The 12,834-nt window shown below is 44.6% G+C and overlaps 1 protein-coding gene across 3 annotated transcripts; it reads right to left on the bottom strand.

The window, feature by feature from the left end:
• Nucleotides 1-2,788: 2,788 nt before the first annotated feature.
• On the bottom strand, nucleotides 2,789-8,870 carry LOC130485140 (olfactory receptor 51E1-like). 3 transcript variants are annotated; one of them, XM_056858255.1, is made up of 3 exons: nucleotides 8,233-8,807; nucleotides 4,371-4,384; nucleotides 2,789-3,027 (listed from the first exon to the last, which is right to left on the bottom strand). In XM_056858255.1, exons 1-3 carry the CDS (start codon nucleotides 8,805-8,807, stop codon nucleotides 2,789-2,791), a joined length of 828 nt encoding a protein of 275 aa, XP_056714233.1. The 3 variants fall into 3 exon arrangements, with proteins under 3 accessions (XP_056714233.1, XP_056714232.1, XP_056714231.1); XM_056858254.1 differs by lacking the exon at nucleotides 4,371-4,384 and having other exon boundaries at nucleotides 2,789-2,977; nucleotides 8,172-8,870; XM_056858253.1 differs by lacking the exon at nucleotides 4,371-4,384 and having other exon boundaries at nucleotides 2,789-3,076; nucleotides 8,262-8,870.
• Nucleotides 8,871-12,834: the final 3,964 nt, after the last annotated feature.

The following is a 12,834-nucleotide window of genomic DNA, read 5'->3' as shown; positions in this document are numbered from 1 at the left end:
GCCATAAGTCTGCTGCAACCTGACAGCCCTTTTTCCACCGCCACATTGCCTTCAACATTGCCTTGTGCATATGGTGTTCTGCAGGCAAGCCTGTTTCCTGAGGAGCTTAGTCTAAAAATTAGGAATCAGGGGGGAGAGGGAGGGATGAATGAGAGGAAGTAGGTTTGCACTGTTTATGTTACTGTACACCAGGGGTGGGGAACGTCAGGCCCGGGGGCCGTTTAAGGCCCGCAAAATCATTTGTTCTGGCCCTTCGTGGGTCCTGGCAGATCTCTAGCTCAGTGTCAGGCCTTTGCTGGTTGCTCTTGGCATGAGTAGGCCAGTCTCTGGCTTCGTGTCAAGTCCTTGGTTCACATGCCTGTTAGATTTGTGTACAGTTTCGATTGTCCTGTTTGCTGCAGCTGTGGTAATGTTTTGTCTACACTTCCTGGGAATCCTTATCTCGGAATTGCTCAGCCTAGTTTTGCCTTCACAGGCCAGAATGCTTTTAAACTTGTAACCTGCCTCTGTATCGCCATTAACAGCCTTCTTCTGTTTGATGACAGTCCGTTCTTTTAATCTGCCTTTTTGCTCCTAATAAAGCATTACTGCTTCAGGACCACCTGCCTGGACGAGTTTGCTTATGGGATGCTAAGGACAGATGCCTGAGCCTGACACTCAGAAGGATCTAAGACTGGCGGTCCGCCCCCTCCCGCGGACAGGAATAGCCTCTATTCAAGGTGGATGTGAGTTTGTTTTGCCGAGAAAAGGAACCTTTTTCCCCCCTTGAAGAAGAGTTGTTAGCTATGGAGCTGCTAGGACCGCCCAAGAAACTATGTTAACCCTTTCCCACCCAGGTCATGGAGAAATGTATTCCCGGTTGGATGCCTGCCTGCTCGCCCACGCCGGGGGGAGGGGTGTAATCTGGGGCAGCTGCCTGCTTGGGGCTTGGTTGGCTAATTTTTAAGTTGATAATTTTGTATGGCCGGTGAATGATGTTATAAATATCCAAATGGCCCCTGGAGGAAAAAAGGTTCCCCACCCCTGCTGTACACACACACACAGAGGACAAAAGAGAGAGAAATACATAGTATTTCTCTTACCACTTAAGAGAGCTGTGACTAGCTCAAGGTCACACAGCTGGCTGCATGTGGAGGAGTTGGGAAATCAACCCAGTTCACCAGATTAGCCTCTATCACTCATGTGGAGGAGTGGGGGGGATCAAACCTGGTTCTCCAGATTAGAGTCCACCACTCCAAACCACCGCTGTTAACCACTACACCACACTGGCTCTCTAACTTGGTCAGAACATAAAAATATAACCATGGTGAACCAGATCTTCCTGAAAGAGCCACATGCAAGGATGCAGAGGTCAACAGCTCCTCTTGCTGCTCCCCCCCCCCAGCACTGGTAGTCAGAGGGTTGCTGCCTTGGAGCATGGAGGTTCCATTTAACAATTGTGGCTAACATACACTGGTGGACTTCATCTTGGGCTATCCTGGTCAGGATGAGAACAGATTAACAGTCTCATTGATAAAAATTAAACAAAAATGTCATTATTAATATAAGTCTTCGTAGATTTATCCCCATGGAAAAGGTTATCAGGAACTGCCTGACCTTCCTGCTTGTCAAGCATGTATGTCTTATTGAGCTGGAACTTTGTGGTTGCTTAGAGTCTTGAATCTGTAATAGTTCTAGAGAGACTTGAAGAAGAAAAACTTGGCTGGAAGGCTCAGCATGAGGAGATATGACAACCATCTTCAAGTACTTGAAGGGCTGTCATATAGAGAATGGTGCTGAGTTGTTTTCTGTTGCTCCAGAAGGTCGGGCCAGAAACAACGGGTTGAAATTAAATCAAAAGGGTTTCCGTCTAGACATTAGGAAGAATTTTCCAACAGTTAGAGTGGTTCCTCCGTGGAACAGGCTTCCTCAGGAGGTGGTAAGCACTCCTTCCCTGGAGGTTTTTAAAAGGTAAAGGTAAAGGTCCCCTGTGCAAGCACCGGGTCATTCCTGACCCATGGGGTGACGTTACATCCCGGCGTTTACTAGGCAGATTTTGTTTATGGGGTGGTTTGCCAGTGCCTTCCCCAGTCATCTTCCCTTTACCCCCAGCAAGCTGGGGTTTTTAAGCAGAGGCTATATGGCCATCTGTCAGCAATGCTGATTCTGTGACCTTTGTTCACAGTGGGTAGCCGTGTTAGTCTGTCTGCAGTAGTAGAAAAGGGCAAGAGTCCAGTAGCACCTTAAAGACTAACAAAAATATTTTCTGGTAGGGTATGAGCTTTCTGAAGAAGTGAGCTGTGGCTCATGAAAGCTCATACCCTTCTGTGACCTTAGGCAGATCATGAGAGGGAGGGCACCTTGGCCATCTTCTGGGCATGTAGGGGTCACTGGGGGCGTGGGGAGATAGTTGTGAATTTCCTGCATTGTGCAGGGGGTTGGACTAGATGACCCTGGTGGTTCCTTCCAACTCTATGATCCTAGGATTCTATGAGATGGCAGGACTGGCAGGATGCTGCAGTAAGCCCTGGCTCACAGAACTGTACAGACCTTTCGGATTCCACCTGGAAGATGATTTAGTGGTCAATGCCCAAGTCACAACCATCTTACAGCATACACTCTTGTCCTCTTTCAGGGTTTATTTATTAGTCGTGTCATTGATACTCTGCCTTTCTCTCCAACAGAGAACCCAAAATGGCTTACATTATTCTCCTGCTCTCCATTTTGAATGTCAACTGGAGTCAAAACCCAGCTTGGAGCACCCTGTGGAAGAAAGGCTTCAGGGCTTGCTCCCGGATTTGCTTGGTCTTCATGCCATAGATGATGGGGTTGAGCATGGGGGCACCAGCAGATAGAGGTTGGCCAGCAGGATGTGGTCGTGTGTAGGGATGTTGTGCCCCCAGCGCTGGGTGTAGAAGGAGAAGAGTCCAGGAGTGTAGAAGATAAGGATGACACAGATGTGGGAGCCACAAGTGCCAAAAGATTTCAGACGGGCCTCCTTTGAAGAAAGCCCCACGACAGCCCGAAGAATGAGCACGTAGGAAATGGCAATGAAGATGGAATCCGAGCCCACCACGAAGGTGGCCGCAGTGATTCCCTAGATGTTGTTGGGCGTGGTATCTCCACAGGCCAACTTGACCACAGCCATATGCTCACAATAGGAGTGGCCAATGACATTGGAGCCGCAATAGGATAGACTGCTCACCAGCAGTAGGTAGTGTTTGAAAAGGTGTTTGGGATGAAACAGAAGCTGACACTTAGCAGGCCATTTGGCAGAAGCCCACCCCCCCCAGTAAATTTCAGCAATGCTAAAAGAAAATTCCATGGAGCTAATATATACGTGGCATCTTCCACCAGTAAAACTTAAATTTATGTTTTAAAATCTTCTTTACGATGTTGGGGATGCTGAAACAATATAGGCATCTTGGTTCTTGTAGGTTATCCGGGCTGTGTAACCGTGGTCTTGGAATTTTCTTTCCTGACGTTTCGCCAGCAACTGTGGCAGGCATCTTCAGAGTAGTAACACTGAAGGACAGTGTCTCTCAGTGTCAAGGGTGTAGGAAGAGTAATATATAGTCAGAAAGGGGTTGGGTTTGAGCTGAGTATTGTCCTGCAAAAGTATTGTCCTGTAAGTATCAAGATAATGTGCTAATGAGGGTATGGTATGTTAATATGGAACCATTGTATCCTGAAGTGATCTGTTAATGTGTGTAATCCAAAGCTAATCTGTATGGCTATTGTTGAATGCTGTCTTTGTCTGGAGGTTTTTCAGGGCAGGAAGCCAAGCCTTATTCATTCTTAAACTCTCCTCTTTTCTGTTAAAGTTGTGCTGATGTTTATGAATTTCAATGGCTTCTCTGTGCAATCTGACAAAATAGTTGGTAGAATTGTCCAGTCTTTCAGTGTCTTGGAATAAGACCCTGTGTCCTGTTTGTGTCAGTCCATGTTCAGCCACTGCTGATTTCTCAGGTTGGCCAAGTCTGCAGTATCTTTCATGTTCTTTTATCCTTGTTTGTATGCTGCGTTTTGTGGTCCCGATGTAAACTTCTCCACAGCTGCAAGGTATACGATATACTCCTGCAGAGGTGAGGGGGTCTCTTTTGTCTTTTGCTGATCGTAGCATTTGTTGTATTTTCTTGGTGGGTTTAAACACTGTTTGTAGGTTATGTTTTTTCAAAAGTTTCTCCATCCTATCAGTGACTCCTTTAATAAATGGCAAGAATACCTTTCCTATGGGAGACTGTTTTTCTTGAGTTTTCAGAATCAGAAAACTCAAGAAAAACAGTCTCCCATAGGAAAGGTATTCTTGCCATTTATTAAAGGAGTCACTGATAGGATGGAGAAACTTTTGAAAAAACATAACCTACAAACAGTGTTTAAACCCACCAAGAAAATACAACAAATGCTACGATCAGCAAAAGACAAAAGAGACCCCCTCACCTCTGCAGGAGTATATCGTATACCTTGCAGCTGTGGAGAAGTTTACATCGGGACCACAAAACGCAGCATACAAACAAGGATAAAAGAACATGAAAGATACTGCAGACTTGGCCAACCTGAGAAATCAGCAGTGGCTGAACATGGACTGACACAAACAGGACACAGGGTCTTATTCCAAGACACTGAAAGACTGGACAATTCTACCAACTATTTTGTCAGATTGCACAGAGAAGCCATTGAAATTCATAAACATCAGCACAACTTTAACAGAAAAGAGGAGAGTTTAAGAATGAATAAGGCTTGGCTTCCTGCCCTGAAAAACCTCCAGACAAAGACAGCATTCAACAATAGCCATACAGATTAGCTTTGGATTACACACATTAACAGATCACTTCAGGATACAATGGTTCCATATTAACATACCATACCCTCATTAGCACATTATCTTGATACTTACAGGACAATACTTTTGCAGGACAATACTCAGCTCAAACCCAACCCCTTTCTGACTATATATTACTCTTCCTACACCCTTGACACTGAGAGACACTGTCCTTCAGTGTTACTACTCTGAAGATGCCTGCCACAGTTGCTGGCGAAACGTCAGGAAAGAAAATTCCAAGACCACGGTTACACAGCCCGGATAACCTACAAGAACCAATGAACTCTGACCGTGAAAGCCTTCGACAATATAGGCATCTATTTCTGTATGTTGTTGAGCTGCAAAAATACATTTTGGAGGCTGATATATGTTGATGTTAATAGAATTTTGAAATTAAATTTAACGCTGAAACTAAAAGTGGTTGTGGTAATTTTATTTACACAGGAAAATATGAAATTGGCACATAAATCTCTTATTTTTTTATTAGCAGCAAGATCAATCATATCTAAACATTGGAAATCTACAACCAGAGTTACTATTGACACATGGTATGCAAATTTGGAATATAGCTTTTTTGGAAAAAATAGCTCATCAAATCAGATTACAGTAGCGTTTGGAATCCATTTCTGTTGCAATCTAAAGAACTTTTAACCTTTCATCTAGTAGTAGGAACTAATGGGAAAACATGATTTAGTAAGTCATGCATATATAGTTGATAAAACTGCAAAAACATCTTGGTAAAACCAATGATATGAAAATTGGAAACATTTTAATTTTTTCTCTTAATTTTTTTAATTTGATTTGTCTTTTTTGTATGTCTTTGGTACGTTTTGTTGATGTATGGTTATGAGAATGTGTTGTGTGACTGAATAATAAAATAAAGTATTTAGGTAAAGGATTTGGAACCGACAGCTCCCTCTGCTTGCTTGAGGAAGTCTGACCCAGTCAACAACTTTTTGAACTCACATTTTTCTCTGCAACTCAGAAAGAATATGTTCACCTCCTCATGTTGTCCTGGTCCTTTTTCAGTATCACAGAAATGCTTCCCCACTCCACAGCTACTCTTCCAGCTAAACAGCCTTGTGGGTCTCGCATTGTCCAATGACTACTTTCCAGAAATAATAGGGTGCCATTGGCAAAGTGTGGCTGGCAGATACACCTTCATATTTACGGCCTAACTAAATACACATCAGCAACTGGAACTGTCCCACAGAGAGGAAAGACAGGTGGAGCAGAATGGTTAGGGAAGCTCAGGGTGTTTTATCTCCATGTTCATCACGGCATAAGTTGGGTGGATGATACTGAGAGAGCAGAATTGAAGCGGCCTTCTTCTTCTTCTTTTTTTATAAATTTTTATTAATTTTTATAACAACACAAAAAAACAACAAACAAATACAATAAAAGAAATAACATAAAAAATACAAAGGAGTATCTATCTATACTTATTCATACATTTATGATTAGAAAATTATAAAAATCAAAAAGATACCCCTTCAACCCTCCACCCACCTTAAAAAAGTGACCCATCACCCGACTTCCGAAGAAGTGTCTTAACAGTTTTAAAAATATCTATTAACAATAAGATATAAAAATATTAAAACTAGTTTCTATAACTCACTAATTAAATTAGTAAAATCAATTTTTGCCAGTTTATCCCAATATGTGGCGGCCTTTGCCCAAGTTTTTTTAAATTCTTCCATATCTTTTCCATGTAGGAATTCAGTTAGCTTGGCGATCCTCATATACATCCACAATTTTTCTCTCCAGTCACAAATTAAAGGTTTATTCACTTGCTTCCAAACTTTAGCTATCACAATTCTTGCAGCAGCAAAACTATATTGACATATAACCCTATCAATATTAGAGATATTTTTTGTGGAATTCCCAATAGACAAAATGCAGGTTTTCTTTTTACTCTACCATTAATCAAATTATTAGTTTCCCTGATTACTTTTTTCCAATTTTTTTAAATTTTTTTACATATCCACCATGCATGCATAAAAGTACCTCTTTCCATTCCACATTTCCAACATAAATCCATATCTCCTTTTTTCATTTTAGATACCATCACAGGTGTTATGTACCATCTATAGAACATTTTATATAAATTTTCTCTAATTTCATTGGTTATTGTAAATTTAAATTCTTTCTTCTATAAATTTTCCCATATTTCCAGATCAATATTAAATCCTAACTCCTTCATCCATTTCACCATTACTGGTTTAATTCTTTCTTGTTCTAAATTAGTGTAAATTAATAATTTATATATTCTTCCTATCAATCCTTTATTTCCCTTTATTAATAATTTTTCCAGTTTGGATTTATTTTTATTAAATCCAAGCTGTTTGTCTTTATTAAATATATCTTTTAATTTATAATACAAGAACCACTCCTTAATTTTAAGTTCTTCTCTATTTCTTAAAACCCATTCTCCCTCTTTACATTCAATAATTTCTCTCTATATATCCATTTCTAAATTTAAGTGTATCCCTTCTTCTGAATCAGACCCTTGGTCCATCAAAGTCACTAGTGCCTGCTAAGACTGATAGTGGCCCTCCAAGGTCTCAGGCTGAGGTCTTTCACATCACCTACCACCTGGTCCTTTTAACTGGAGATGCTGGGGATTGAACCTGGGACCTTCTATATGCCAAGCAGATGCTCTACTACTGAGCAACAGACCCTCACCAACACATGAAGCCACCTTCTACTGAATCGGAGCATTGGTCCATCATGGTTAGTATTGTCTACGCAGATTGGTAGCGGTTCTCCAGGGTCTCAGGCTGAGGTCTTTCACATCACCTACTGCCTGGTCCTTTTAACTGGAGATGCCAGGGATTGGAACCTGGGACCTTCTGTGTGTCAAGCAGATGCTCCGCCACTGAGCCATGGCCAGTCCCATATTGAATGAGGGCAGCCACTAACATGGAAAAGCACCATGGCAACGGGCCTAGGCACACAGGTGTTGTGCTTCCAGTACTGAGGAGAAGGGTGTCAGTGAGGAACAGCGGAATCAACAAGAGCATGAAAAATGAGAACTCCCCTGTCCTCAGATTACCTCACGACAGATTACCTCAGGACAGTGGTAGAATTTCCTTGAAGCATGATCTCGAATGGACAACAGTTCCCATCAGTGCGTCACCCTACTGAAAGCCCTCACTATTCTGTGATGGATCTGCTTGGTCTTCACCCCGTACACTAGGGGGTTCAGCACCGGGGGCACCAGCAGGTGCACATTGGCCATTATAATGTGGACGTTGGAGCCATGAGTCTTACTGAACCTGTGCACCATGGACAAGCCAATGAAGGGCACGTAGAAAAGACAGACAGCACAGATGTGCGAGATGCATGTCCCTAGCGCCTTGAGACGTGCCTCTTGGGTCAAACTGAAGGCCGCCTTCAGGATGAAGAAGTAAGACAACGAAATGAGCAGCGAATCCAGCCCAATGGCAAAAATAATGACTATCAGTCCGTAGATGATGTTGACTTTTATGTCGGCACAGGCGAGCTTCATGACATCTTGGTGAAGGCAGTAAGAATGGGACAGAACATTTGAATGGCAAAAGGGCAATCTCTTAATGAAAATCGGCAAGGGGGCCATCAAGGCTGCTCCGCGGATGACTGCCACCAGTCCTATCTTAGCTATCCTGGGCGTGGTAAGGATGGATGCATGACTCAGTGGGTAGCATATGGCGATGTAGCGGTCAAATGCCATAGCCAACAGGATGGTGGATTCCGTGCCCGACAGGCTGTGGATGCAGAACATCTGGACCAAGCAAGCATCAAAGACGATGCTGGTGGACTTGAACCAGAATATGGCCATCATTTTGGGCATGGTGGACAGGTATATCAGCATGTCGATGGCAGCCAACATGCAGAGGAAAAGGTACATGGGCTCGTGGAGGCTCCGCTCGACCTTAATGATGTAAATAATGGTGCCGTTACCAAGGATAGCCACCAGGAAAAGGAAGGCGAGGGGGAAAGCCAGCCAGAACTGAGCAGCTCCCATACCTGGGAAGCCGACCAAGATGAACAGGGTAGCAGTGGAGTTGCCTTGTTGGAAAGGTGCCATGGCCAGGTGGTTGGGGTTTCTTCCCCCTGGATCAAGGGGAGAATGAAAGGCAATCAGCCACTGACATTACATCCTTTTTGCAATAATTAATATAGGGAAATGTGCTTCTCTATGTTAAGCCTTTTTTACCTGCAACATAATCATATGGGTGAGATCACATTTATTGAAGGATGAAAAAGAGAGGAGTATCTGCATTACAAAGGATTGATCATATTTTTCTGCTTCCAACCTGTGTTTCCAACTGAATTTGCAGGGAAGGGGAGGAGGAATGGCCTTAACGATGCAAAGATGTAGAAGAAGAAGAAGAAGAGTTGGTTTTGATATGCTGACTTTCTCTACCACTTAAGGAAGAATCAAACCAGCTTACAATCACTTTCCCTTCCCCTCCCCACAACAGACACCCTGTGAGGTAGGTGGGGCTGAGAGAGCTCTTAATAGAACTGTGACTAGCCCAAGGTCTCCCAGCAGGCTTCATGTGGAGGAGTGGGGAAACCAACCCTGTTCACCAGATTAGCCTCTGCCGCTCATGTGGAGGAGTGGGGAATCATACCCGGCTCTCCAGATCGGAGTCCACCCCTCCAAACCACCACTCTTAACCACTACACCATGATGAAAAGGCAATGATGCAGACCCAGGCCAATTACAGTGATCCCAGAGCGTGCCCACCAGATGTCTCCAAGTATTTGGAGGTATTTGGCACATCCCTTGAAAGCCCCTTGCTGGGGTCACCTTAAATCAGCTGCAACTTGACGGCACTTGACATACCCAGTAGTAGTTCTTGGCATTTGTAGAGCACTTTCAGCGTTACGGGTCCTTCACGCATTATCTTGCTGAAAAGTAGGCCAATATTGTTATCCGCACTGGCAATACGGGACTGAGATTCGCTTGGCTGAGGTTACTCATGAATCTGTAGCAGAGATGAGAGCTGAACCAAGGACTCCCCCTCCCCCATGCCACCCTAGCACAGTTTCTCTCAGCTCGGCTGCACCAGTGAGCCTTTGATGGTTGTGGTCACCTTGGAAAAACAAACTGGGAAAGACCTGGCCACACTTCTCACTTTGTTGAGACCTGGCCATTGGTAAAGTTCTGACCAGCTTCAGAGGTTCTTGCTCCCTCCCACACCAGTCTACACTTGTCAGGCTGCTATCTCGGTTTCGTTATTGCCTCTGTCTCTGCGTTGTATTGTCTGCCCCCCAAGGTCGCATACCTAGGCCTGGGAACCCAGCTCCTGAGAAACTGTATTCAGCCTGTACGTGTAATCTCCCGCCTTCCCTGCCTTATAATATCTCCCAGCTAGTGAGCCTCTCATAGCTGTCATTTTATTCGTTTGCACTGTATGCCTAATTGACCAGTAAAAGCCATCTGTTTGGACTCTATATGACTTTGTGGTGATTTCTGGTTCTGTGGGCCAAGGGCTGACAACACTGGCTCAAAGTGAGAGATGTTGGGTTGCCGACTTTGTAACTCTTGGTACTTTATCTCCACCTTTGAATACTGGAAACAGCTTTGGGCATTGCAGAGAACACATTGATACACGAAGCTGCCTTCTACTGAATCAGCCCACTGCCCATCATTATCAACATGGTCTACTCAGACTGGCAGCAGCTCTCTAGGGTCTCAGGCAGAGGACTTCCACATCACCAACTGCCTGGTACTTTTCATTGGAGATGCTGCCAGGGATTGAACCTGGCACCTTCTGCATGCAAGGCAGAGGCTCATCCGCTGAGCCACAGCCCCTCTCCATGTGTCTCCAGAGACTCAGGCTGAGGTCTTTCACATCCCCTTCTGCCTAGTCTTTTAACTGAAGATGACAGGGATTGAAACTGGGACCTTCTGCATGCCAAACAGAAGCTCTCCCATTGAGCCATGCACCCTCCCCTCCTCACAGAGAAGCGGTATGGAGATATATTAAATATACATATAGCTCTAATTATGCCTGTAATTTGTCTGGTTACTGAACGACTGAGGGCAAGGAACTTTGACTGCCATCTTGTTTTGCTGCCTGGCTTCCTTGGACCACAAGATGCTTCAAATTGGCCTTTGCAAAGCTGCATGATGGAAATACACCAGTATCCAGATTAATTTTGACTCACATCCGATGAAGGGAGCTTTCAAGAGACCCCAAATATCTTGTTGGTCTCTAATGTGCTCCTGGACTCGAATCTAGCAGAATAATTCCACTGTGCCAGGAATTGCACATATTTCTGCTTAAATAAAGACATCTTCTTACCTGGTTTATTCCAAATCGAACCCGGTTCTCCAGATTAGAGTCACTGCTCTTAACCACTACACCACACTGCCTTCTAATCTTCTCGCAGCCACGGCCCACAAGCTTTCTGGGCCTATTTATCTCTCATTCATAAATCCCACTAGGTGAGGGGAGGCACAGTCTCCTGGGAGGCTCTGGTAGCCAGATTCTTCCATCTTAGACACACACTAGCCTCAACAGCCCAGTGATGTCACTCTCCAAATTAAAACAGTTGTGATCTGTAGCATACTACGATTCTTTTCTGCAATTCAAGGAGTGAACTATCACAGTGGGGACAAGACTATCCCAGAAAAGACCAGCAGAACTTCCAATTGCTCTCAATGGAGCTGGAAATAAAACTAGAAAACCCAAAGGTGGCTGATTGCTTTACTTTCTGGCTAGGCTGGCTGTGTTTAAGCCAGGCTCCACTGCTTGGGATGCATTGGGTTTGATCCTGTGGAACTGTTCCACAGAGGATGAACATTAGGAACTGTCCTCTGATGCTTTTTTCTGGTGCAAGAATCCTTCCTCTGATAGATAGGGTTGCCAACCCTCAGGTGGTGGCTGGAGATCTCCCACTATTACAACTGATCTCTGAACAACAGAAATCAGTTCCCTGTAGGGTTGCCAGCTCCAGGTTAGGAAATACCTGGAGATTTGGAGGGAGGGAGTAGAGCCTGAGGAGGGCAGGGTTTGGGGAGGGGAGGAACTTCAATGCTATTGAGTCCAATTGCCAAAGTGGCCATTTTCTCCAGGGGAACTGATCTCTGTCACCTGGAAATCAGTTGTAGTAGCGGGAGATCTCCAGCCACCACCTGGAGGTTGGCAACCCCCTGGGGAAAATGGCGGCTTTGGCAACTGGACTCTATGGCATTGAAGTCTTTCCCCTCTCCAACCCCCACACTCCTCAGATTCCACTCCCCAAATCTCCAAGTATTTCCCAACCTGGAGCTGGCAACCCTACTGATAGAAGAGGCTCCTTGCTCCAGAGAAAACTGCTACCATTAGCGGAAGAGTCGCCAGTGCATAGTATCCAAACTCTTTCTAGGACCATCCTTAGGAGTGCATGAGGTCTTGTACAAGCCCTTCCCATTTCCCTCCACCTCGTTTTACAAGAATGCCATTGACGATCACTTGACCTGGAGCCATGGAGAGACTTCTCCGCCTAGGTGATCAGCAGTGGTTTGGGCCCCCAAAGCATACGGCATGCTTTCTGCCCTAAATCACCAGCAATAATTTTGGTGGTTGTGCCTCCATCATGGTTTGGGGAAGGAGCCGTATGCTTTCTACCCTAAGCCACTACCAAACATTTGGGTGGCACAGGCCTCAGTGCTAGGACTAGGGTTGCCAGTTCTGGGTTGGGAAAAACCTGCAGATTTTGGGGGTGGAACTTGAGGGTTTGGGGAGGGGATGTCAGCACTTGCCCTATCAAGAACCACTAACCACAACAGGAGTCGAAGTTGTCCAAAGAAGTTGGTTTAATGGTAGCATAGGTAAGCAGAGCATAGAGAACCCAAGACAGCAGTGGAGGAAACTGGCATGCACTTGATAATATAAAGCATTGCAAAAAGCACTCAGCAGTACAGTCTCATGAGACTATTTCGAACACATTACAAACAGTACAGAGGCGCCGTTGCTCCCACGGACATCTGCAGGCTTCAAAGAGAGCAGGAATGCAAAACAATCCTTGAGGAAGAGTCGGTGAGAAAACGAAAC

The sequence above is a fragment of the Euleptes europaea genome, chromosome 12 (genome assembly GCF_029931775.1).
Source record: "Euleptes europaea isolate rEulEur1 chromosome 12, rEulEur1.hap1, whole genome shotgun sequence".
Lineage (NCBI taxonomy): Eukaryota > Metazoa > Chordata > Lepidosauria > Squamata > Sphaerodactylidae > Euleptes > Euleptes europaea.
Note: the sequence above shows the minus strand (reverse complement) of the source record. Positions and strands in the feature narration are given on the sequence as shown.